The following is a 27,856-nucleotide window of genomic DNA, read 5'->3' on the forward strand; positions in this document are numbered from 1 at the left end:
CTTCAAACGTCAGGGCTATTTCTAATAATGCCATTGGCACTATCTATGCTTCCTGTCAAATTAACATCTTTATTTGTTTAACAGCTGCTGTGATCAGGTTACGAGTGAACGTTCCGGACATGCCCGCCCTAATGAAACTGTGGGCTCCACTGTAGGGGGGGACGCTCATACTGCCCTTCAAAGCGAAGATCTGAAGTCAGGAAATGACATCAAGCACAAAGGGGACTTTGGGATATTATTATTATTATTAGATATGCACCCAAAAAACCCTATGAAATAAATCAATCGGGACATGACAGAGCTCTTCAAAAATGGATTATGAGACACTTTGGGTTTGGAGTTCTGTCCCTTTAATTGAATATGCATAATGGCTGGGTGATTAAAGCTAAAACAAAAAATTTCTCTTAATATTTTTTCTGCGTTTTGACAAGATATATTATGTATTTGTCTTGAATCTGCTTAAAAGGGTGTTTTCAGGAACCATAATTTCAACCAAACAACCACTGCTACAAAGTAGATTCAGAACATCACAAATATTAATGAAGCGTGCAGCCTGATCTCATGAACATTACATGACAATGGAAGATTTCTGTAAAACAAAATGACGTTCTTCATTACGTTTCGCTGCAGTTTCCCAATAAAATGTCCAGCGGGGGGTGCCAAAAGTGTGTGAAATGGTGTCGAAATGAGACAAGGTTTTTAAGGTGAACATTAGATGGAGGTTCTGTGCTTGGCTGGTCTCGAACTACAGTCTTCTGAGTTCAAAGTCTGACTCAGGTGAGCTACCGCGCAAGCTAATCACATCGGAATAAGTGTGTAAATGTGAGTCTGTTAAAAGACAAAAGCGATAAAATGTGTCATTTCTCAAATGATGGGTTATAGTAAAATTGCTTCGATATCATAACATAGCAGTGTGCGAGTAATAGATCGAAAAATACGTGTTTATAAAGTCACAATCAGCCCTTGTACTCGTGATTTGTGTTAATTTCACCAGAAAACTGCGGTGAAACATAGAACGCGGCACGTAAATGTCAGTTAGCAAAAATTTTGTTATAGTAACGTTCATTTTATGAAAGGCTGGAAGTGTGTGAAGAGTCTTTCACGCCACTACTGTCACTAATCGGAATTGCAAAAATAATGATTTCCCCGAACACTCTCCTTTCATTGGTCGAACAAAAAGATAGTCCCGCCCCCAAACTCATGGTTTAGCCAATGTTAGCGCCACAGAGAAAGTGTTATATTTTATGAGAAAAATTAACTCAATGAACCTAGCTTAAGTATATATATATATATACTGTTCAGCCACAACATTAAAACCACTGACAGGTGAAGTGAATAACATTTATTATCTCGTTACAATGGCACCTGTCAAGCGGTGGGATTTATTAGGCAGCAAGTGAACAGACAGTTCTTGAATTTCATGTGTTGGAGGCAGGAAAAATGGGCAAGTGTAAGGATCTGAGCGACTTTGACAAGGGCCAAATTGTGATGCCTAGACGACTGGGTCAGAGCATCTCCAAAATGGCAGGTCTTGTGGGGTGTTCCCGGTATGCAGTGGTTAGTACCTACCAAAAGTGGTCCAAAGAAGGACAACCGGTGTACCGGTGACAGGGTCATGGGCACCCAAGGCTCATTGATGTGCGTGGGGAGCGAAGGGTAGCCCGTCTGGTCCGATCCCACAGAAGAGCTACTGTAGCACAAATTGCTGAAAAACCTAATGCTGCCATGATAGAAAGGTGTCAGAACACACAGTGCATCGCAGCTTGCTGTGTATGGGGCTGCATAGACACAGACCGGTCAGAGTGCCCACGTTGACCGCTGTCCACCACCGAAAGCGCCTACAATGGGCACGTGAGCATCAGAACTGGACTATGGAGCAATGGAAGAAGGTGGCCTGATGAATCACAGTTTCTTTTAGATCATGTGGACGGCCGGGTGCGTGCGTGTCATTTACCTGGGGACGAGATGGCAGCAGATTGCACCATGGGTAGAAGGCAGGCCGGCAGAGGCAGTGTGATGCTCTGGGCAATGTTCTGCTGGGAAATCTTGGGTCCTGGCATTCATGTGGCTGTTACTTTGACACGTGCCACCTACCTAAAGATTGTTGCAGACCCTTCATGGCAACGATAGTCCCTGATGGCTTTGGCCTCTTTCTGCAAATGCACCCTGCCACACTGCACACATTGTTCAGGAATGGTTTGAGGAACATGACAAAGAGTTCAAGGTGTTGACTTGGCCTCCAAATTCCCCAGATCTCAATCCGATTTGAGCATCTAATGGATGTGCTGGACCAACAAGTCTGATCCATGGAGGCCCCACCTCGCAACTTACAGGACTTAAAGGATCTGCTGCTAACGTCTTGGTGCCAGATACCACAGGACACCTTCAGAGGTCTTGTGGAGTCCATGCCTCGACAGGTCAGAGCTGTTTTGGCAGCACAATATTAGGCAGGTGGTTTAATGTTATGGCTGATCGGTGTATATACTGTATATACAGTATATAAAATATCACATGCACATCACACCCCTTTAAACGTAAATTAAATCTTTGCCTCTAATCTTAAAGCAATACTCCAGGTTCAATACAAGTGAAGCTCAATCGACAGCATTTGTGGCATAATGCTGATGACCACAAAAAAATACTTTCCAATCATCCCTCCTTTTGTTTAAAAAAATAAAAATAAAATTTGGATATAACTTTACACAGAAAAGTCTAGAAAGCTTATCATTTTATGAAAGCACTTATATTTATTCTTTCATGACATTAAATCTGCATGAAATCTGAGTTTCCAAACACAAACAGATTAGTGTGGATGCGGCCTAAGAAAGACGGGAAAGATAAAAGGAGTGTAAAGAATGGTTTAACAGCTGAAAGAACGATACATCATATATAGATATGAAACTGCCGTTAAAGTGTTTTCTCGAAGATGAAACAGTATCGCATACAAACAGGCTGGCACTACAAAGGATACAACCCCGACACACTCCTGACATTCAAAGGAAAGCTTTCAATACCGTAATACTGTACGTCTGGTTATGGAGATGAAAGATAAGTATCATTTCACCAGAATGTTTGCTCAGTGCCGTCTGATTTCCCAGAAACCATGCTGCTTAGAAATCAATTAATAAGTAGTGCTGCTTTTACTATTGCTTGTATAATAAAAGAGCTGTGCAAGAGCTAACATTTCTTATTTTATGTTCCACAGAAGAATGCAAATCAAACGCGCTTGGAACGACATGAGGGTGAGCTATTCACCCAAAATGCAGGGTGTTCCACTGTCAGTGTGTGTTGGATGTGTTAGATGAAGTGTGAAAATTAACATCACGTGTATTGGTGCTAAAACACTTTCACTTCTTTAGCTTTTCATCACTCCATTATGTACAATGAAAAGTACAGTAAATCAGCTCTCTGGTTCCTGCAGTGATTATGTGTGAAATGCAATCTGCTAGTACACTGTGGGATTGCAAGCTTTTGGGGGGGGGGGAGGATTTTCTCCCATTTTCTCCCCAATTTGTACCTGTTGCCCACGAGTCTGCAAGCTCATTATGAATGCATTTACCGTGGTGAAAGCCCTCGTGTGACAAGACTCTTGATTGGTATGAGATTTTCCGCTGTGTTTGCTCTCTGGGTGGTAATGCTAGAGGTTTGCAGCTTCAGTTCTGCTAATGTCTAGCTCAATTGATGAGCAATCAGAGGTTACTGGATTGTGTGAATAGTTATTGATGAGCTGGATGGGGTTTCCTGGAATCCTGGAAGGTGGGTGGGAATCACTCTCTCAGAGAAAGAATATGAACAAGAAATGGCAGAATGAGATGGTCAGTTCTGTTTGGAGCTTAATGATTATTTTCACACAGTTTGGTTATGAAGAGTGACAACCAAATTCTATAACCAAAGCGACTATCTGAAAATGTCAGAAAAACAGAGATAGAAAAAAAAACAATAAGGATGTTTTTTTTTTTTTGCAAGCACAGTTGGACCTGGTTCAGATTTCAAGATTTACTTGCCCTGACAATTTTTTACTGGCCCAACTACAAAAAATAAATTCATCTTGACAAAAAATGCTTACTACAAATAATTAGTTTTTCATTTGCAATAACAATTGGGCTATAATGTAACATGTAAGCCACAAATTCATAAGCACATTTTTGCAGTAAAATGATGGCATTCAATCACCGAAGTGACTACCTGACATTTCAAGAACAATAGACCTCAATTTCGAAAACAGAGGTATTGTGCGTTCACAGAGTGAAACAGGACGTAAGTGTTTAAATGGAGTAGAACGGAAATAAAAATGATGGAACCGACGAGTTTTTGTCTGACAGTATTAAAGTAGCACGAACTGCACAAAATAATATTTTGTCTTGATATGCACTAGTGTTATTTGTTGCTATGGTTACATGCATTATTGTAGGTAACGTTAATACGTTTTCGTTTGAAATGCATTGATTACGCTACGTTTACGTCACTCATTCACACTGGAACAGCAGTTTCCACCACCGAAAACAGCAAACGCTCTCTTGCACTGCATACTTGGGAAAACAACGACGTTAGGAAACTGAAAACTAAGTTTTCAAATGAAAACAGATTAGAGTGGACGTGGCCGAAAATGTTTTTGGTTCCATTTTCCATTCCTTAAAGACTTTATTTAAGGGATCAGAAATTAGACAGTAATTAATGACAAATAATTGGACTTGTAAGGGACTAGTTACGGACTTATTTGGAATTATAAGGTATTTATTAGGCCTTTGTTCGGTTGATTTCTTACCCTTGCCTAATAGTCTCTTTACATTTGATTTTTTTCCCCTAACAATGAACTTATTAGGTAAAAACCAAAGATACCAATAGCTAGAAAGGTGCAAAATACATACTTTATAGGTTCTCATTACACTAGGTGAATGTGCAACTTATAAGTATAAAATAAATATAGAAGGCAGAGACTTTAGTGTAAATAGCAACAAAAAGCATCTTTGCATTAAGTGCAAATAATGTTAGATGCTATTTGCACCCCTAATTAAATACTACTATACAGTATAGGGGCATCGCTGAGAGTCCCACAAACACCCTACCCCAACCCCTAACCCTAACCTTCCCTGCTTTGTTGAAATACTATATGCATTCCACATGTATTTCATTCTTATAAGCCGCACATTCACACAGAGAACCTATAAAGGATGTATTTTGCATCATACTAGTTATTGATATGTTTTGTTTTTAGCTAATAAATTCATTATGACAAAAGCAAATATAAAGGGGCTATAAAGCAGCTAATAAAAGCTTGATAAATACTTCATAATGCCAAATAAGTCCATAACTAGTCACTTACAGCTGTACTTATTAATCATGAATTACTGTCTAATTTATGATCCCTAAACTAAAGTGTTACCAGACATTGTTTTTTAAAGCATGCGGTACTAGGGTCATTTTTAAAGTCTGGAAGAAAATGCAGTTTTAGAACAAAAACATATTTATTGTAAATAAAGGACAATTTGACAGTCACACCAGATAGTAAATTCAGTTGTCAATCCCAAACACTGATTGTGTGAACACAGCCATAGAAAAACACATCCAGGAAGCTCTCTGTGGGGTTATGGGCCTTTAAAACCATTACAGGAAGTGGCACACGCCAGGTCTCCCGGCCTCCTGCTATCACGCTCCACCACCCTGCTAATGACTCTTACGATGACGAAAATAATGATGACCTTGAGATCATAAACATGAAATCCATATATAACAGGACAGTTAAAAATAATTGGGTTTTAGTCTTCAGGAGAGAGAGAGAGAGAAAGCAGGCAGGGTTTCCTTTTCCTGTGCGGCGTGCTGTAATCGAGACCTCCTATGGTTCTGAGGTTACGCAAACAGAACATCTGGTTTGACTGTGGTCGCACACGCCGTCACTGTCGCTTTACTCGGTTTCATCTTTCATAAAAAGTCTTAACACTTTTCCCTCAGGGTTGAGTTCAAATACTTCAGGAAGCAGCTGAATTGGTCGACAATGTGTCTTGATAAGGGCTGCATTCATGAAAATAAAGTATTTAAATTATAAGAAGATTGTACAAATGTTCCTAACATGTAAAAAGCAAAGTACATGTGTAAAGAAGTTTTTTTCTGGAATGCAAAATCTTCTTAACTTTCTTCCTTAACCTCGTGCAACCCCGTGTCCTTCTGCGTAAACTGTGTGCTTTGTCTATCTATACGCTATGCTTAACATAATTATATTCAGACCGACTGAATTCAACAGTTGAGTTGACCTCAAACAGTTCAGAAGACTCTGGGCTGTCAATGAAGGGTTAAAGTGACAGTGACAGAACAACATGGTGCTGATCACAGCAGAGTTTGTCTTTGGGAGAAACACCAACAAAAATACATCTGGTAAGAAACCTTTACCTTGAAACCTGTTTGACCTCTAGTTTTATTCAATATGACATTTTTTTTTTAAATTTGAGCAATTTATTGCGAAACGGCATGCTGTTAAACACAATGACCACTATAGTGGACAATAGCACTAGTTTTTTATAAGACATACTATATTTACTGTGCATTTTCACATTGAGATTTTTTTTTATTTATTTTTTTGCTTTCAGAGGCTTTATATGGAGTTAGGATGAAAATAAGGTGCATTTTGAACTGTTCTGAGATCAGTGCTGACAGACAGCAGACTAGAGGTTAAGTCATTCACTAAATAGGGAGCAAGGGAGCATCCTATAGCTTTCCTATGCCACTAAGTGCATGACCAAAAGTTCAGTTTCAGGCTGCAGATGATGTTTGGATCACTCAACATGTTTGACAGACATGGGACAATGATAATCAGTACTTTAATTCAGAATGTACAATGTATAATTTTATTTTAACATGGTTGGCAGTGTTTATGTTTATTAGATGCTACTATTAACATATAAAAAAAATGAAATTAAAAATGCACACAGCAGATGCACTCGGGTCTCAGGAGGTTAAGTAAGAAAATAGTAGTTTTACAATTCTATTCTTTTTTTTTCTTTTTCTCCTCAATTTGGAATGCCCAATTCCCAATGCGCTCCAAGTCCTCGTGGTGGCGTAGTGACTCAATCCGGGTGGCGGAGGATGAATCTCAGTTGCCTCCGCGTCTGAGACCGTCAATCCGCGCATCTTATCATGTGGCTTGTTGAGCACGTTACCGCTGAGACATAGTGCGTGTGGAGGCTTCATGCTATTCTCCGCGGCAACCACACTCAACTCACCACGTGCCCCACTGTGCGAGAACCACATTATAGTGACCACGAGGAGGTTACCCCATGTGACTCTACCCTCCCTGGCAACCGGGCCAATTTGGTTGTTTAGGAGACCTGGCTGGAGTCACTCAGCACACCCTGGTTTCTAACTCGCAACTCTAGGGTTGGTAGTCAGCATCAATACTCGCTGAGCTACCCAGGCCCCAACAATTTTATTCTTAATGTTTTGTGAATCCAGCCTGTGTTCTAGTCATTTACTGAGTTTCATCCTTGGTGGAACACAAAAACTAAAGGCCTATTGACAGCAAGAGTGACATGACAAAACGCTCCTACATTTGTTGCGACATGACGAATGGCTGCTATGTCCCTTGATTTAAGTTTCTTTTCACATACACTATATTGCCAAAAGTATTCGCTCATCTGCCTTTAGACGCATATGAACTTAAGTGACATCCCATTCTTAATCCATAGGGTTTAATATGACGTCGGCCCACCCTTTGCAGCTGTAACAGCTTCAACTCTTCTGGGAAGGCTTTCCACAAGGTTTAGGAGTGTGTTTATGGGAATTTTTGACCATTCTTCCAGAAGCGCATTTGTGAGGTCAGACACTGATGTTGGACGAGAAGGCCTGGCTCACAGTCTTTGCTCTAATTCATCCCAGAGGTACTCTATCGGGTTGAGGGCAGGACTCTGTGCAGGCCAGTCAAGTTCTTCCACACCAAACTCGCTCATCCATGTCTTTATGGACCTTGCTTTGTGCACTGGTGCGCAGTCATGTTGGAACAGGAAGGGGCCATCCCCAAACTGTTCCCACAAAGTTGGGAGCATGGAATTGTCCAAAATCTCTTGGTATGCTGAAGCATTCAGAGTTCCTTTCACTGGAACTAAGGGGCCAAGCCCAGCTCCTGAAAAACAACCCCACACCATAATCCCCCCTCCACCAAACTTCACAGTTGGCACAATGCAGTCAGACAAGTACCGTTCTCCTGGCAACTGCCAAACCCAGACTCATCCATCAGATTGCCAGATGGAGAAGCGTGATTCGTCACTCCAGAGAACGCGTCTCCACTGCGGTGGAGGGTACAGTCATATGGGGTAACCTCCTCGTGGTTGCTATAATGTGGTTCTTGCTCTCGGTGGGGTGCGTGGTGAGTTGTGCGTGGATGCTGCGCAGAACAGCGTGAAGCCTCCACACACGCTATGTCTCCACGGTAATGCGCTCAACAAGTCACATGATAAGATGTGTGGATTGCCGGTCTCAGATGCGGAGGCAACTGAGATTCGTCCTCCACCACCCGGATTGAGGCGAGTCACTACGCCACCACTAGGACTTGGAGTGCATTGGGAATTGGGCATTCCACATTGGGAAGAAATAGGGGAGGGAGAAAAAAAAAAGGTACAAAAGAGCTGAAAATCTACAGAAGGGCTTAGACTGACTTCCAAGTGTTTAAAAATGGATGATTTTGTTAATCAAAACAAAGCTCTTGTTTAACTGAAGAGATCTGCCAAGACAACAAAGTCTGCAAATAAAAGCCTCAAACACTTCTCTAATTCATTCAAGAGCAAATGATCTGAGCCATGCTATCCATATAAATTTTATAGCTCTACACTCTTACTCTCAACAATTGAGTCTGTTTTTATTTCAACTAAAAAATGTCAAACGTGACACAACCAAAGTTAGCCGCTCCTGATGCAGAAGTACACAGACTAACAATTAAAAATAGCTCAGAGGAAATAAATGCAAATAAACGGCCCTTTTTGTATCGTCTAAATGCTTTCCTTGTCTGCTGTCACAATATGTGTACATGATGTAATGCATTTAAATGAAATGAATTATAATATTTATTATATATAATTTTGGGATATTTTAGTGATTATATCCTAAATTGTCTTTCTCTTTGAAATTCTTTTGATATGTGATTAATTGCAATTCAATTCGATTAATTTAATCGCACATCATGTAATTAATTCAATAGAAAAAGGTAACCTATTGACAGCACTATTTTTTTTTCGCAGTATACGCCATGAGCACAGTACTCGCAGACTATTCGCGTGTTTTTAAGCCTTTATAGTGACTAAATTGAAGGTGAGCAAATAATGACAGAATTTTTTGGAAACTATTTTTTAAAAACCACTTCCTTTGGTAATAAAGGGTATGTCATTGAAATCTTGTTCAGCGAGGCCGATTAAGTGTTTCGTGGACCGTCTGTGCTCTCGGTTTCCAAACTGAACCTCCTTAACGAATTCACCAGAGACAAGCTTTCATCATCAGATTACATCTTGAGTTACACACGCATAACACAGGGCTCTGGAGTGGAGAGGTGCAAATGTAACCCTGAGAATGTGAAAATGAAAAGAATAAACGCATTTCTAACGAAGCTGTACACTTAATTAACGATTCTCGATGAGCTGTTAAACACGAGAGACTCGCACCCGCACCAGGTGCGAGAGAGATCGCAGCAGCCAATCAATGCGGTGTCACTCACGCCTCTGCTCAACGTGTGAAAACATGTGTTCAAATCCTTATTGACTGCATGGAAACGTGCAAGCCAGTGCAGACTGAGGGGGAAGCTAAAGCAGAAACATGCAACAGATTTCGCCTTTATGATGCTAAATATTAAGAAATCTAGAAACAAATGATGCATATTTGCCAATGTGTATCTTTAAAGACAATCAAATTCTTTCTACGCCTGCAACGCAAAGTTCCACCAACAAGTAGCTTTTCTATTGCTGCACAAAGCGACAAAAATCCCGGCCAATCAGGACACTTTTCATGTTTAATAAAGCACAACAGTCTGATTCCAGAAGTAAAAAACCTATTCATTTTTTCCATAATTAAAATTATTTTTAGTAGTGGCTTAAAAACCTTCAAAAGATAGACTTACCATGAACTCTGAGGTTGTTAATCGATGGTGCCTGCTTCTGCTTAAGTCATCAGTCTGCATTTTATTGTGTTTAACAGACCTTATTCACAGCAGCGCCATCTTTGATTTTTAATGGGAATGACAACGAGGTTGTGAGGGATCAACTTACAGTCTCTTCAGTGGGCTGTACTGCAGTTTGAAGTGTCAAAACATTGATAAAATATCTGTCCAAGAACATTCAGTATACAAAGAACTCCAGGCGATATGAGTTCTGGAAAATCTGATGTGATCTTGGAGCTTTATACAGCTTTATTCCATTCATGCCATTGAAGAGACTGGTAAGTCAATCCCTCACAGCCTCGTTGTCATTCCCATTAAAAATCAAAGATGGCGCTAGCGTGAATAAGGTCTTCCTGGTGATTAATTACACTACCCATAATCCTTAAGAAAAATCCTCCAATCAGAGAATTGCAGTCCACAAGGTGCACCAAAAGAGCTCTGCAGCAACTGCCCACACCCCTGATGCACTGTCAATCAAGTCGGTCTCTCTTCACTCTCAAACTACTTATTTACACTCGTGACGAGGAGGAGGGCGTAGCCGGCCCATAATGGAGCACGGCCAGCGCTGAATCAGCTGGTTCAGCTCCTTGCCCGTCCTTTAAAGCTGACGCAAACATACATTACTTTTGTAATTTCGTTAGGGGCTTAAGAAATTACAAACTTCACCTTTAAGTATTTATCATTTATTGCTTTATCACATCGTGTCTGGTTAGGACACAGTGTAAAACAATCATACGCAACAGCATTAAACAAAAACACACACACAAAGCTTTTGACTCATCCCCAAGGAAACATCACTGCCTGACTAAAACGACCAATCAAGTGTTAATATATTCACTTTTTATCATAAGAACAATCAATCTAGAGTCTGGCAAACTTTGTCCAATCCTTAAAAGGACTTAAACTAGAGTAAACACTAATGGAAATCAATGAACACATCGTATGAGATCTTGGATTTGGTACTGATGCTGGTCTGAGATTTCCTACGCAGATGTTTAATATCATAAAATGTATGTAATCTAGATCTTAATTAAGATGAGAATTTCACACGAACACAGATATGGACTTAAAGTGCCACATCTTTTAGTATCTTTATAGCTCATGATGATGAAGGCACTGTAAACGTTTGCTAAGAGAGTTTACCTAAATCCAGTATGATCAGCTGAGCGCTCGCCTGGACGTTCCCGGCGTCGTTCTCCGCTAAACACTGATAAAATCCCTCATCTGATTTGACTAAACCCAAAACTTGAAGATTGTGCTGCTTCTGTGGAGGGACACAAGCAACAAAAACAACAATTATCTCCCAGTTATTAGTGATAAACATAAACAGTTACATTTACAAAATGCAAATGTAACTGTAAAAAAGTTACAATTATTAAAAATTGTGTTTTTGCATAATGAATAATTGTGACAGACTGCTGCCTGGAAATGTAATGTCAGCTAAATCCTATTATAACTCACAGTATATTTAAATTAATTAACTTACCTATACTATACTATAATCTTTTTTTCTCTCCCCTTTTCTCCCCAATGTGGAATGCCCAATTCCCAATGCGCTCTAAGTCCTCGTGGTGGCGTAGTGACTCGCCTCAATCTGGGTGGTGGAGGACGAATCCCAGTTGCCTCCGCATCTGAGACCGTCAATCAGCGCATCTTATCATGTGGCTTGTTGAGTGCGTTACCACGGAGACCTAGCGCGTGTGGAGGCTTCACGCTATTCTCCGCGGCATCCACGCACAACTCACCACGCATCCCACCGAGAGCGAGAACCACATTATAGCGACCACGAGGAGGTTACCCCATGTGACTCTACCCTCCCTAGCAACCGGGCCAATTTGGTTGCTTAGGAGACCTGGCTGGAGTCACTCAGCACGCCTTGGATTCGAACTTGCAACTCCAGGTGTGATAGTCAGCGTCTTTACTCACTGAGCTACCCAGGCCCCCCATTACTATAATCTTAGAGGACAAGTAAATGTTTTAATGACATTTTCTCAATTTTTACAGAAATTGATACATAAAGTGTTGACTGCATTCATCAAGCTCAACTATTCAACGCTATTATTGTGAGAAAATTATCAATTTTATATATATTTTTTTTAATGAATACAAAATGTTACTTTTTATATATTAAATAAAATATTTACCCACATTTTTTATAAAATATTATATTTTAGTTTTTCTTTTTAAATACGTTTATTAACAAATATGAACCAACGTTTGGTACCAGAATAGTCAGCCTCTTCTAAGTGAAAGTGTAATTTAGGGTACATCTGCAACCCTGTTACACAATTTTGACATGTAACAGAATTTTCAGTTTACTTTTTACTATTACAAGAAAATAACGAAACCGTGTTAGTTAGGGTTCAAAACTGTACTCAGACATGTTCCGAATTTGGGCAAAACAGTACAAAAATAAAAAAGTAAAAACGGCATAAAATTTAGTTTGTTCTCCTGAGTGATCTGTCTGGTTTCTAACATACCACTATTCTGAAATAGTCGCTCGGGATGACCGTGTCTCCATCCTTCATCCATTTGACAGTGGGCAGCGGTGACCCTGTGACATCACACTCAAAGATGATGTCCATGGACTCCTGGGCGTAAGTGTTGGAGGGTCTCGTCACGAACTGAGGAGGAACTAGAAAAAAGGAACAAATGCAATTATGAACTAAGGATGTGCATTGTGGTCATTTTTGACAGATAGTGGCAGTTCAGGTGTTTGTCTTCTCAATTGCCTTTATGGTTCCTATGGCAACTGAATCTGTCATGGAATGCGCTAGTTTGCAACTTCTCATGGTGTTTATGACTGTGTAGGTAATGGAAGACTTTCAACCAGGAGGAAAAGAGGAAGAACAAGAACAGAGCGATACTAAATATAACCCGAGTTTCAGATTCAAAAGTAGTTTTGGTATCACCAGCTGATAAAAGAACGTCAAGACTGATTCTGTGTCTTTAACCCCACATTCACATTCAAAATCAACAAAAGATGATGAAAATCAACAGTCTTCCAGCTGCTCCACACAGTCAGAAGAGAGGAAGGAACAGAGAAACATTCACCTTGAACTCTGCCACACTAACGGCTTGTGGAGTGATGTGAATTCTCAAAGACTGAAAGTCATGCTGTTCTTGTTGCTGTTTATCTGGCATCAAACCTTGGTGAATCAGGCTGTTTTCATACTTTGGTGTTTGATTTTGATTGTTTGGTTTGTTTGAGTTTGATTGCACCCTCTGACCTCACAAGTATCATTTTTCACATCGGTTATTTTCGGAATGGAAAACCGGCATGCTGCTTACTACATTCTGTGCAGTATGTGCTAAATACTGCCTATCATATTTAAATCTAATGTATGTGAAACGGTGAGTAGCATGCAATGATAAGCGTTTCAAACAGTAGTATGCTATACTGTTGTCACACAAGCTCATTCCGCACTAAATATAGCATGTACTAAATAAAATATGCAGGTCTGAATTATGCACTGCTTAAATATGTAGGGGTATCCGAAGTCCGGCCCTCCGACTGCTCCGATGCGGCCCGCAAGAGACTTTAGAAATAGAACAGAATTAGACCCGCTATGGAGACATTATATGAAGTTCATATTCTGGGCACTGGATGTCGCCATCACGTGCAGCCGCTATTCACAGCGCATCGTCCGCGCTAGTGCGTTCTGTGTCGTCACCAGCTTCATCCACTGGCAGTTTTTCAACAGGAGTTTGGAATACTCCTTATTTCCAAGGATGAAGCGCCCCGCATAAAGAATGATGCATTTATTAAAGGACTGACATCAGGTTAGATACTTTACTCATGTACTTGTTCTTGTTAAAATGTCCCGATATCTCACATCATACAGCTGAGCAGAGCTGCTGTTGTGCGAGCGGCTGTACAGAGTTTATTGAGCGCGCACAGAGACACGCGAACCGAGCATACTCTTCCAGCATGTCCTCTGTTGGGAAGTATACTGTAATTAATTGGTTCGTTCTGATATTTCATTGAAGTGTTCTTTGAAAGTGAAGTACCCTATCCTTTATTTACATGTAGGGCCAAGCATACCATAGACACAAATTATGATTAAAACTTGCATAATATTAAGCGTACAATATAAAGATTATGCATAGTGGCAACCTAGTAGCCATTACAGCGATGTGGCCCGCGGAACCTAATTTTTTTTCTGCATTTGGCCCCCGACCGAAAAAGTTTGGACACTCCTAAATTAGCACTACTGAAGTATGCAGGGCCGAAGTGTATACTAAATATGGAATAATGAAGTGTGCATTACTGAAGCATGCAGGACTGAAGTGTATACTAAATATGGAATAATGAAGTGTGCATTACTGAAGCATGCAGGACTGAAGTGTATACTAAATATGGAATAATGAAGTGTGCATTACTGAAGTATGCAGGACTGAAGTGTATACTAAATATGGAATAATGAAGTGTGCATTACTGAAGCATGCAGGACTGAAGTGTATACTAAATATGGAATAATGAAGTGTGCATTACTGAAGTATGCAGGACTGAAGTGTATACTAAATATGGAATAATGAAGTGTGCATTACTGAAGCATGCAGGACTGACATGTGCACTACTTACAATGGAGTAATGAAGTGTGCACTATGCAGAACTGAAGTTAAACTAATGTAAGTAATGACGTGTGCCACTGAAGTATGTACAGTATTCAATAGTAAAGAGATCTTAGATCACAGAGACTTTCAACATATCCTTCATTTTAAGGCTAACTTTTAAAATGTAACCCAATCCAGCATTAACAGCGTTTTACCCTGCTCTTTACGATCCTGCTAATCTGAAACAAAAACCAGGAGAAATCGCAGCATGGCTTCTAAAATTACCCCAGCGGAAGACTTATGACTCCACTTCACAAGCAGATATTAAGAGATTAAAAATGCCAGTGCTTAATAACCCGACACAGCACTCTGCAGCAGAGATATGAAGAAATGGTCACTCCATAATTCCAGTGCAGATCTTATCTCCCAGAAAGCTTTTAAAAACAGCAGAGCATTATTTATTCTTCCAAAGTCACGGCAGAGTTTCTGCAAAGACTCCCAGCTAATGACTCAACTCAAGAAATATCTCTTGGAAGTGGGGAAAAAAACAAATTGGCTCATAAAGTGCACCATAAATTACATGCATATCGATGAAAACAGAACAAACTGGCATGAATGAGTGCTAAAAATATAAACCAAGTGTGTTTACAGGAATGTTCCACGTTCAAAACAAGTCAATGTAGTCGACTGCCACATAAAATAGCCCCTCGGTTTGTATAAACTAGCAAAAATTGCATTTACACTCATGCACTTTTAATACAAGATGTTGCACCAAACAGGGCAAGACACTGCAGCAAAATAAACTTTTCAAAAGCATAGTCACAAGACTTAAACATGACGTGTGTTAATATGAGACTAGTGTGACAGAATCGATTACAAACCTCGTCTCTGTAAAGTTACATCCAATCTTTCAACTCCTGTCATGACCATGTAAAGCCCGTCAACTCAGTAACTTTTTCACGATACGTGCAAGGATACCAGAAAGGAACTATTCACATAGAGAAAAACTCCACCCACAGGAATTACGTCCGTAGCAAATAACCAGAAGAAAAGTAGTCCCACCACTAAGACAACTTTACAGACATATTTGTGAGAAATAATCAATGCACGCGCTTTAACAAAAATACAAGCTGCAAACGCTTGCCCCATAGTCTCCCATTGTACACAGTAAGTGCATTACTGTAAAAACAATTTATGCTTATTTTTACAAACTGTGGGACAAGTCGAAATACTTTTCTGTGCATGCAAGAAAAAAAAATGGAATATTTCTTTAATATATACCATACTGCAATGAAAGAACTACTGGGGTATAAACATACATAAACTATGTTATGTTCAACCATGCACCTGCATCAATGTGCACCCGGATGTGTTTGTTAGGGTGTGGCACAAAAGAGACGTATATTGACTGACTCCCAATGGGAGATCTGACTTCCTGAATTCAGTGACATACCTTTCAAACCCTGCGTCAGTGAAAGGGCCAAAAAAAAAAAAAGCCCATGGAAAAAACGTCAGAAATGATCAGAACTGGAAACTCCTTTGAGAGGTCGAATGCATCTATTCCAGCTCAAATCAGCAGGAAGGGTTGAAAACAACAGACCTGAGATCAGGGAGGTGACAGTATGACAAAAAACACCTCACAGCTGCTATCTTTGGCTTTCTTTATTCTTTATTGTATTTTATTTATCTTGCCATGAAAGCTCATATATGATTGTATAGTTTCACAAAAAAAAAAAAAAAAAAAAAAAAAAATATATTTTTTTTTACTAGAAAATCCAATTATGATACAGCAGATTCACATTGCATATAAATAATATGTTACCTAAAAGTGGCAAACTCCAAACTGATTGGCTCGCTTGAGGATGGGTTTTTAATCTCTCTGTCAGGTAACAAAGTTGTTACAATTTCGCAGACTACTACAATTAGCTATTCTGAAGAATTGGGCGCAAGGTTTGCAAAGTTTGCTAGGTTTATAGAATTCAATGTTTGAAAGATATTCCGAATTTAGTTTGAAGCACTTAATAGCAAGTAAACGTAATATTCCCTATACATATATAACTATACATATTTTCTGCTTTCGTTTTGAGAGTTACAATGGTGAAATAATTGTTACTTATACTTCTTGAAGGACAGAAATTATGACCACAAAGTCTACACACATTGGGCCTTGTTCATTAAAGTTCGCAATTTTTGTGTATTTCGTTCGTCGAGCCATTTTTACGTGAACTGTTGCATGCGATTCAACGCTACATTTACGTAAGAACTGTTTTACGAACATCTTACAAACTTACCAATTCTTGATGCCCACTGTGCAATAATTTCTTTGGTACTATTGTGGCATATCACTGATTTAAAAAGACGCAAAACAAGTCCCTTCCAGCCAAAGTGCACGGTTCTTGGTCAGAATAATCTACTAAATGGACCAGACTATATGGGAATTGTCAAAAGTCAAGACTACGCTACACTAGATCAACACAAATAATGCCAAGTACAAATCTACAAGTGACACATGTAATTTGGAGGGTGGGTGGGCGTTCGCTTATGCCGAGTTTACACAATTTTAGGCCCGATTTTCACTCGCCGACAGATTTGTGGAGATCGCCAATCAAAGTCCGAAATCATAGGCAAATCAGAGCTCGCGCCAATGAGTGACAAACGCAATGTATGAATGATCAAAGACACGATCTGAGAGAAGCACCGACATGTTGCCGATATCAGCGAGATATCTAGCATGTTAAATATCTGGACCTGTCTGCGATTCCAAATCGCGCAATGTGAAATGTGTTGGCTGAATACAACTGCAGCGCTGACCTACAGCCAATGAGAGAGCAAGAAACGGGGCACAGGAAGTTTCAGTGGGAGGAGTCCTGATGTACCTGCAACAGAACATCAACTAGCATGGCTGCGGTATCAAGAAAGTCGGTACCGAAGAAATGGAGGAAAAATTAGTGGAACACTGGCAGGAGCACCAGTGCCTATTTGGTGTTTCCTCTGAACCGGGTGGAGAAAGAGAAGAGTTGAAGAGAAATAGCCAATTCTCTTGGACAGTCAGGTAAGCAAATAGGTAGATTTTTCATATTGTAACCAATATTGTACACATTATGTAAAGGCGATAACAAACATACACATCATATTCTGAAATGCATAACATATGATCATGCATTTGTTTTCTTATCTCATATCACTTCTCGCATGTACTCTGTTGTGAAACGTAATTTGAAGTCCAGGCAGAGTCGTCTGGGATTTGTCAATAGTGAAATGTTTTTTAATGTGTTCACCCCTGTCGCCGATTCCTCGTGTAATTTGAAAACCCAACGACTTCCTTGACAAGACAGACAGTTGTGTAATATGAACGATACCACAATCTGACGTCTTTGAAAGTCGTGTAGTGTGTAGGAGGCATTACAGCACCTTTACCGCTGTGAGTCTGAGCTCCACGCACATTCACGATGTTGAAGTTTCCACTTATTGCAAGCAGGCGCTTCTAAAACTCTTTAGAAGCGAAACCTTTTCAAATACTCCACAGACAACAGAGCTGTTTATTCTCTCATTTGCTCTAAAAAAATGGATGATCAACCAAGAGATGAAAGTACATAAAAAAGCTTACAAAATAAATAAATAAAAACAAAAAGCAGCTTTGAAGTTCTTCGTCTGTGGAGAAAATACTGTCTAGACATGTGGATTTCTTTTTTTTTTTTTTTTCCCATGTGTTCAAAGGCCTGAACAGAAAGTTGCACATAATTACATACAGGGATGTTAAGTTCTGGTCCATCATTTTTCTGAAGTAAAACAGAACAAAACCCAACAGAACCAAACAAAAACTATAAACACTCACAACCTTAAGTACATTTTTCAGTAGCATAGCTGTTGATAAAGTCGTTGACAAATCGCTATTTTTGTAATATTGTATTGCTCAAATTATCGCTCATATGAAGCATAGAGAAGAATGATTCATTTACTGAATCGGTCATTTAAATGAATCGTTCAAATAATGAGTCCTCGCACAATCGCCTGAACTGCATTCTACATCTTTTTCCAACGATATACAAAATAGTTTTTAAATATTACAATAGTAATATATTACAATTTGTAATATATTACAATAAAAATGCTGCTGCTCATGACTGTTTTCAACTCAGTTATATAAGTTATGCTGTTTTCTAGTTTAATTTGTTGTGTTTTTGTAAAAACTGACCTGTTCAAACGCTGTTTAATAAAGAGAATGATGCCAAATTCACCAACACATTTGGATACGTACCTCTCACTGCGAGTTCTGCTTGTATCTCGCTGGTCATGTTGCCGCTGTCCGCCTGGCAACCGTATATCCCAGCATCCTCTTCTGTCAGATTCACGATCTGCAGACTGCCTCCACCAATCACAGTGAAACGGTCATTGCTAGCAACAGAAGAAGAGAGAAAGAGAGATTAGGAAGTGTTGACAAGCTGTTGGCCAAAAAAACAAAATAAAACAGATTTTTCCTTTCAGGAAACTTTGTATCATTTTCAGGATTGCAAACTATCTCAAGCCACAGTTATGCCGGCCTGAGACGGTATTAAAAACAGGATGCAGAATATATTTTATTTCCTCTGGCTTTTCCTTTATGGCACTGAAAGTAACTTCCCTAGAGCTTCTCACTTAAGGTTTGTGTAGAAAAACTGTTCCTCAAAAATGATTGTGAGACAGGATGGAACCGGAGAAAGAGAGACAGTGAGTACATCTAAGATGAGCTGACAGAAAAAAAGATCAATGGTCACAAAAAACAGAAGAGAGAAGAGAAAGATAATGATGGAGAGAAGGACAGGGGAAGAGAGGAAGAAAGAAATAAAGACAGAAAGAAAGAAAAAGAAAGAAGTTTCTTTCTTTTTTTTCTCCCCTTTTCTCCCCAATTTAGAATGCCCAATTCCCAATGCGCTCTAAGTCCTCGTGGTGGCATAGTGACTCAATCCGGGTGGCGGAAGACGAATCTCAGTTGCCTCCGTGTCTGAGATCGTCAATCCGCGCATCTTATCATATGGCTTATTGAGTGCGTTACCGCGGCATCCACGCACAACTCGCCACGCGCCCCACCGAGAGCAAACCACATTATAGCAACCACGAGGAGGTTACCCCATGTGACTCTACCCTCCCTAGCAACCGGGCCAATTTGGTTGCTTAGGAAACCTGGCTGGAGTCACTCAGCATGACATGGATTCGAACTTGCGACTCCAGGGGTGGTAATATGCCGGTTTCTGTCAAATTCTCGAAATACACTCGAAGAGGGTGCACAGTGAAGGAAAGACAAGGAGCTTACAGTAATTTATAAAATGTGAGCAGAATACATTTCTGCATAAATTGTTCGTAATACTATTTTTTTTCGCATTCATGCAACATTACAACACTTTTGGAAAATGTTGCATTCGTGAGACACTTTACGGTAAAAAGTGTAAATTGGCGCATTCTTGCGATATGCCGATTTCTGTCGAGTTGTTGAAATTAACTCAAAAGGAGTTTCGTTTATAAAATATGAGCAGAATGAATTTCTGCATAAATTGTAAAACCATTCTTGTGTAAATTGACAAATGAAAGCATCAATTTCTAATAATGTAAAATGCATTTGTACAACATTAGAAGACTATTCAAAATAGTTGCATTAGTGAGACAATTTATGTTCTTATAAATTGGCACATTCACGTGACGTCGTTATCTGTTGAGCTGTTGAAATTTGCACGTTAACTCATGCAATTAATTTGAACAAAATGTTAAAAGTACGTTCAAACAATGTTGCAATGACAACATTTTCTAACATTGTGAGAACTGTGTAAATTGGTTCTTATAATGTGGCGGATTCATGTGATATACCGGTATCTGTCGAGTTGTCGAAATTAACCCAAAGGGGACGCACAGTGAAAGAAAGACAAGGGACTTCATTCATAAAATGTGAGCAGAACGAATGTGTCAATTGTTCGTAAAACAATTCTTATGTAAATTTTCACATGAAAGAGTCAATTTCTAATAACGTAAAAAGTTGCATTCATGCAACATTAAAACACTAACAGAAATTGTTGTATTCGTGAGATTTATGTTATTAGAAATTGGTGCATTCATGTGTTACGCTGGTACCTGTTGAGCTGTCGAAATTAACATGTTGATGCACGCAATTAATTTAAAATAAAAAAAAATTAAAAAGGCCGTTCAAACAATGCTGCACTTACAGCACATATTCAAACATTGTAAGAACTAAATAAATTGTTCGTAAAACCATTTGTATGTGACTTGTCAAATAAAAACATAAATTGCTGCATTCATATAATAAGCTGGTATCTGTCGAGCTGTCGAAAATAACGTTAACACAGACAGTAAAAAAAAAAAAACGTTAAAAAGGATAGTCAAACAATGTTGTGTTTACTAACACTGTGAGAACTGCAGAAAATTGTAAGTAAAACCATTCTTGCGTAAATTGTCACATGAAAGCATCAATTTCTAATAAATGTAAAATGACACATTAATGCAACATTACAAAACGATTAGAAAATGTAGCAATCCGTGAAACAATTTAAGGTATTATAAATTGCCGGCTTAATTTGATAAGCAAGAATCTGTCCAGCTGTTGAAATTAACATGTTAACGCATGCAATTTTTAAAAAAATTGTAAAAAGAACATTCAAATATTTTTGTCTTCGTAAACTTAAAATTTGCCATAGATGTTTAAAATAAACGCAAGGTATTCCAATAAAAATATAATACAAACGTACGTATTGAGAAATAGATTTTCACAGTGTATCGCACACAAATGCAGGCATGCGTTTGTTGAAAATGTACATTCCTTTGCCCAGTATTAAGCGAAGTGAAGCGGATGGAATTGCTAGTTTTTGCACGACACTGACAGGATTTACAATATTCCCCCTCATTTACACCTCTTCATTTGTTCGTTTGCCCCTTGTTGAATTGTAGAGATTTTAATTTTCACTAGTAAAAGCCGGTAGTTTGTGATATCTGTAACTGCATTTTTACTAGTACAATTTACAATAATCGTTCAATACTGGACGAAGGAACGTAAAATGGTCATTCAATCCTGTTCAAAACGCAATTAAAGATTTCTATAATTAATTTCGTACTAGTTACATTTCCAAATACACATATTTGCTATGTGGTTCTTACTAGTACAAATTTAATTTTTTATATCAAAAATTACATTGTTACTAGTGCAAATGTCCATTCCTGATATCAACAATTTAATCAAAACTAGTAAAAATTCTAATTTTTATTTCTGTACATTTATTTTAACATTCAATTTAGTATTTCAAATATCTGGAAAAGGGTTTCAGATATTGTTAAATTGAAGAGTTTACAATTTAGTTACATCACATTGCAGATATCTGAAATTACCATTACCTCTAGTGAAAACCAAACGTGTTATTCTGCGAGTTATTTACATTATTTTTTATTTTATTTTTTTTTAATAGAGATTAAACGTTTTTACTAGTGCAACCCTAATTTCTCATATCAAGACTTTGCCTTTTCACAACTGCTGATATCAAGTATTGAAAGAATTGAAATACTGATATCTACAATTTATATCCTGCACATGATTTAATGTTGAAAGGGCTTGCGATACCTTTCAAGGCCAAAAACGATCCCCATTCATCCGAAGAATTCAGTGGTGATCCGCTGGCTCTCCGCAAAGCACTAAACGGCATTCCGACTCTAATCCGGGATTGGGTTGACATCTGATTCAGCCGTGAGATAAGACAATTACAAGCACACGATGTTCTGAGTCTGACTGACATTTTCCCCAAAAGCACTGATCCATGACCAGCTTCCTGTTTCAAGATCATCACTCTTTTAATTAGGATAAAAAAACAAATAAACTGGCCTCAGATCAGTATAACTCTGTTTATCTGAACTGGCTTAAAATGCCGGGCAAATATCCTCACAGTATCACTCAAGGGATTTGGCTCTTTGGACTATCTAAATGCATGTTTATGCATGGCCTGTAATGAATGACGGCCTCAGCTGATAAGAAGAGCTTTACACACAGCAAGACTCCACGATTTGTTTATTCGGCTCCTCCAAACCATCTCACAATCTTCAGATTAGTGTTAAAACAACACACCATAGGAGAAAACAATGAAGCAGAGTTAAGAATGAGACTTTTTCCAAGACACTGTTACTCTCGTGCACACACTTTCCCACAAACACAGTGACGGACTCTCTATCAAAGCCTCTGAGGATCTGGCACTGTGGGCAATATCACATTATTAGAATGTATGCCGCATCAGAAACACATTACACTGCCCAAAGACCATGAGAGAGGCAATTACGTCATAAATGGAGTCTGTCAGCAATCATCGGTTCTGCACAGACAACAGGTGAAGAACCGCAATTAGACATTTAGCAGCTTTCAAACAACACCAAAAACTGACAACAGCCTCATTGGAGGAGGCCAAGAGAAACGGCCGCGTGTGTGTGTGTGTGTTGAAGGGGGTCATTAGTGTTTTAAACAGGTCATGATTAGTCTGCTCGGCTCTTTGCTACGATCAATTCGATCTTTACGGAGCACGTCATTTCAAATTACGGTGGGCGAGACAGAAACGCCGGAGAATACATTAGAATGGACAGAAACAGAACAGACTTGAATTTGAACAAATTTGAATGGAATTCTATGAAGAATGCAATGGTTCTGGTCCAAACGCTAATGAGCTACCTACCAAGGTGGCATTTTAAAGGGAATGTTCCGGGTTCAATACAAGTTAAGCTAAGTCAAGAGCATGTGTGGCATAATGTTGATTACCACATAAAATTTCAACTCGTCCCTCGTTTATTTCAAACATAAAAAACAAAACTTACAGTTACAGTAAGGCACTTACAATGGAAGTGAATGGGGCTTGTCAATAAATGTTAAAATACTACAAAATAGCATGACTGTGGCGTCATTTTTGCACAATGGTATTACACGGTTCATTCCACTTATCGCGGCAGCGCCGAGGTGAAATGTCCACTGTGTGGCACTAAAAGTGTGTTAACTGTTCTCCCAAACAGATGAGGTTTTTAAGTTAATGCTCTATGAGTTTTAAATCAACAAAACCGATCTCCCTACCCTAAACCTTAAACCTAAACCTAACTGATAGTGTCAGAAAAAGCAAATGTGAGATGAAAAACATGCTTCTATGACACTTTGGGGTCACGTGTGGACTCACGTGGTCTTCGGGACTCGTACCCTGGTCTAGGGCTGTCAAATTAAAATCCGAAATTCTAATATTCATCAAATTTAAGAACAAAATGCACATTTTAGCATTCTAATTTTGGATGTGTGCCACGCACTGACAGTGACTTCAGATTTATCGCATTCAGACACAGCGCAACAAATAGTTTAACAGAAAGCAGGTGTCTCAAGATGCTTTCTGTTAAACTAAAAAAAACAGCGCTCCTAAAAGTGTCACTGAATAAACAAAAACAAAGTGGAACCTAGACATTCGTCTAGCATGCGTTAACATAGAAAAACAAATGGATAGTTGCAAAAGCGTTCGGTGTGAACAGCCCCTTACATTAGGTGGAGGTCTTTGGCCGTTGCATCTTGTTCTCTTATAAGCATTTCTCAGATTTTTAAAATTTTTTTATTTTCTCCCCAATTTGGAATTCCCAATGCGCTCCAAGTCCTCGTGATGGTGAAGTGACTCGCCTCAATCCGGGTGGCGGATGACGAATCTCAGTTGCCTCCGCGTCTGAGACAGTCAATCCACGCATCTTATCACGTGGCTTGTTGAGCGCGTTACCGTGGAGAGACAGCGCGTATGGAAGCTTCACGCTATTCTCTGCGGCATCCATGCATAACTCACCACGCACCCCACCGAGAGCGAGAACCACATTATAGTGACCACGAGGAGGTTACTCCATGTGACTCTACCCTCCCTTACAACCGGGCCAATTTGGTTGCTTAGGAGACCCGGCTGGAGTCACTCAGCACACCCTGGATTCAGGAAAGTAGTTGGAAATGTGCATCTCAAGATCCTTGCGTTTGGTTCCAGTCTGTTGTGTTCTATCTGATTGAACAGCCCCTGGCCTGGGCTCATATTCTGAGCCGCTTCACCACCGAGTTCAGCCGAATACCACTGCCGTCTGGGAATATTGCTACCCTATATACAACTGTAATGAATAAAAAACAATGTGGTATTTTGCTGTTATTATGAAGCTTGAGTCTGAGGTAGCATCAGTGCAAGTGAACTGTGAACTGTCTATTGAAGCGTCTATTGAAGTGTCTTCCCCCCACATTTAACTTTTGACTTAACATTTGAGAATATGGACCAACTAAAACTTTGTATTTATTTATTTTATGCACATTAGTTGAAAATTGAATGCTATTTCTTAACAGCCAGGAATGTTCTTTGCAACAATATAACACAGTGCTGTATGGTTTATGTATTTAATGCAGCCCCCTTGTGGACCAAGGAAACAACGTCAATTTTAAAATCAGATGACTTTAAAATTCGAATTTTGAAAATATTTGAGGGAAAAATTCGAATTTATTTTCTCTGCCCAATTGACAGCCCTATCCCGGTCCTTTACATCACAAGTGCAACGCTCCATCAGTTGAGCTACCATGCAATTTTATCACACTTGAACAAGCTTGCACAGTGCATCCGGAAAGTATTCACAGCGCTTCACTTTTTCCACATTTTGTTATGTTACAGCCTTATTCCAAAATGGATTAAATTCATTATTTTCCTCAAAATTCTACAAACAATACCCCATAATGACAACGTGAAAGAAGTTTGTTTGAAATCTTTGCAAATGTATTAAAAACAAAAAGCAAAAACAAAACAAAAATCACATGTACATAAGTATTCACAGCCTTTGCTTAATACTTTGTTGAAGCACCTTTGGCACCAATTACAGCCTCAAGTCTTTTTGAGTATGATGCTACAAGCTTGGCACACCTATTTTTGGGCAGTTTCTCCCATTCATCTTTGCAGGACCTCTCAAGCTCCATCAGGTTGGATGGGGAGCGTTGGTGCACAGACATTTTCAGATCTCTCCAGAGATGTTCAATCGGGTTCAAGTCTGGGTTCTGGCTGGGCCACTCAAGGACATTCACAGAGTTGTCCCGTAGCCACTCCTTTGTTATCTTGGCTGTGTGCTTAGGATAGTTGTCCTGTTGGAAGATGAACCTTCGCCCCAGTCTGAGGTCCAGAGTGCTCTGGAGCAGGTTTTCATCAAGGATGTCTCTGTACATTGCTGCATTCATTTTTCCCTCGATCCTGACTAGTCTCCCAGTTCCTGCTGCTGAAAAACATCCCCACAGCATGATGCTGCCACCACCATGCTTCACTGTAGGGATGGTATTGGCCAGGTGATGTGCGGAGCCTGGTTTCCTCCAGACATGACGCTTGCCATTCAGGCCAAAGAGTTTAATCTTTGTTTCTCATGGTCTGAGAGTCCTTCAGGTGCCTTTTGGCAAACTCCAGGCGGGCTGTCATGTGCCTTTTACTGAGGAGTGGCTACCGTCTGGCCACTCTACCATACAGGCCTGATTGGTGGAGTGCTGCAGAGATGGTTGTTCTTCTGGAAGGTTCTCTCTCCACAGAGAAACGCTGGAGCTCTGTCAGAGTGACCATCGGGTTCTTGGTCACCTCCCTGACTAAGGCCCTTCTCCCCCGATCGCTCAGTTTGGCCGGGCGGCCAGCTCTAGGAAGAGTCCTAGTTGTTCCAAACTTCTTCCATTTACGGATGATGGAGGCCACTGTGCTCATTGGGACCTTCAATGCTGCAGACATTTTTCTGTACCCTTCCCCAGATCTGTGCCTCGATACAATCCTGTCTCGGAGGTCTCCTTGGACTTCATGGCTTGGTTTGTGCTCTGACATGCACTGTTAACTGTGGGACCTTATATAGACAGGTGTGTGCCTTTCTAAATCATGTCCAATCAACTGAATTTACCACAGGTGGACTCCAATCAAGTTGTAGAAACATCTCAAGGATGATCAGAGGAAACAGGATGCACCTGAGCTCAATTTTAAGTGTCATGGCAAAGGCTGTGAATACTTATGTACATGTGATTTCTTTTTTCCATTTTTTATTTTTAATAAATTTGCAAAGATTTCAAACAAACTTCTTTCACGTTGTCATTATGGGGTATTGTTTGTAGAATTTTGAGGAAAATAATGAATTTAATCCATTTTGGAATAAGGCTGTAACATAACAAAATGTGGAAAAAGTGAAGCGCTGTGAATACTTTCCGGATGCACTGTAAATGTAGTTGGTTATGTAATGCAAACGTTAAAATGAGTCATGCACTATAGTAAAAGTGTTTATTTGTCATAAGATAGTATTGAGTGAGGAACAGAGCGAAAAGCATTTATGAACCGATAATCTGTCGTTTTACTCGTGCTTTGTGTGAAAGTGAATAAAAGTCACTGTTGTTGTAGCGCCTCTAGTGTTCAGTTCACCAAGAAACCGCCGCAACACGTAACAATCAACGAACCCCCCCCAAAAATAATTTTGCAAAACTGTGGGAAAAATAACTTGATTCTAACCAGATTGTAAAATACACAAGGTTAAAAGTATAGCCACCAGATGTAAACATTATACATATTAACATTATTTTAGTGTTATTTTAGTAACAAACTTGAAATATTGCATGTAACTTTACACAGATAAGGTTAGCAAGTGATTTTAAGATGCTAAAATCATGTTAACACGTATAATGTCTTGTGGCTATACTTTTGAAACAGTGAATATTTAAACATTTATAGACTGGCCCCATTCACTTCTGTTTTTGTGGTAATCAACATTGTGCCACAAATGCTGCCAATTGAGCCTAACTTATGACATAAAGGACACTTTCATCTCTAAATACTCACTTCTATCACCATACATATTCTTTCTTTCTTCTCCTTTTCGGATTTAGTTTTTTTCTTTATTTGCTTCGCCAGTTCCCAGATTGCATTCCAGAATAAATGTATAAAGAAAGAAAAACATGATTAATTTTGCATGGGCCGCAACAGGGGGTGGAGATTTATCCCCAATCTTATTAGGCCAGGAACTGTTAAAAATAGGCCAAGTGTTCTCTATACTTCAAGGGCTGTTTCCTATAAGTTTACATAAAATATCTACAATAACCATACTCGCCATCAAGTTGTTAACGTGTTGTGGGTGGTAGCCAGAGTGTTGCTTTTAGTGCATTACTACGCGGTT

At 39.4% G+C, this 27,856-nt stretch overlaps 1 protein-coding gene across 1 annotated transcript in view; it reads right to left on the minus strand.

The window, feature by feature from the left end:
- The window catches only part of LOC127437668 (neogenin-like), a 150,054-nt gene that overhangs the window by 32,507 nt on the left and 89,691 nt on the right, over positions 1–27,856 (minus strand). Inside the window, exons 5-7 of the mRNA XM_051692728.1 lie at positions 18,945–19,081; positions 12,610–12,764; positions 11,273–11,393 (exon numbers count right to left, since the gene is read on the minus strand). Coding sequence (XP_051548688.1) covers positions 11,273–11,393; positions 12,610–12,764; positions 18,945–19,081 — 413 coding nt within the window. The remainder of the gene's footprint in view (positions 1–11,272; positions 11,394–12,609; positions 12,765–18,944; positions 19,082–27,856) is intronic.

The sequence above is a fragment of the Myxocyprinus asiaticus genome, chromosome 48 (assembly GCF_019703515.2).
Source record: "Myxocyprinus asiaticus isolate MX2 ecotype Aquarium Trade chromosome 48, UBuf_Myxa_2, whole genome shotgun sequence".
Classification (NCBI taxonomy): Eukaryota; Metazoa; Chordata; class Actinopteri; order Cypriniformes; family Catostomidae; genus Myxocyprinus; species Myxocyprinus asiaticus.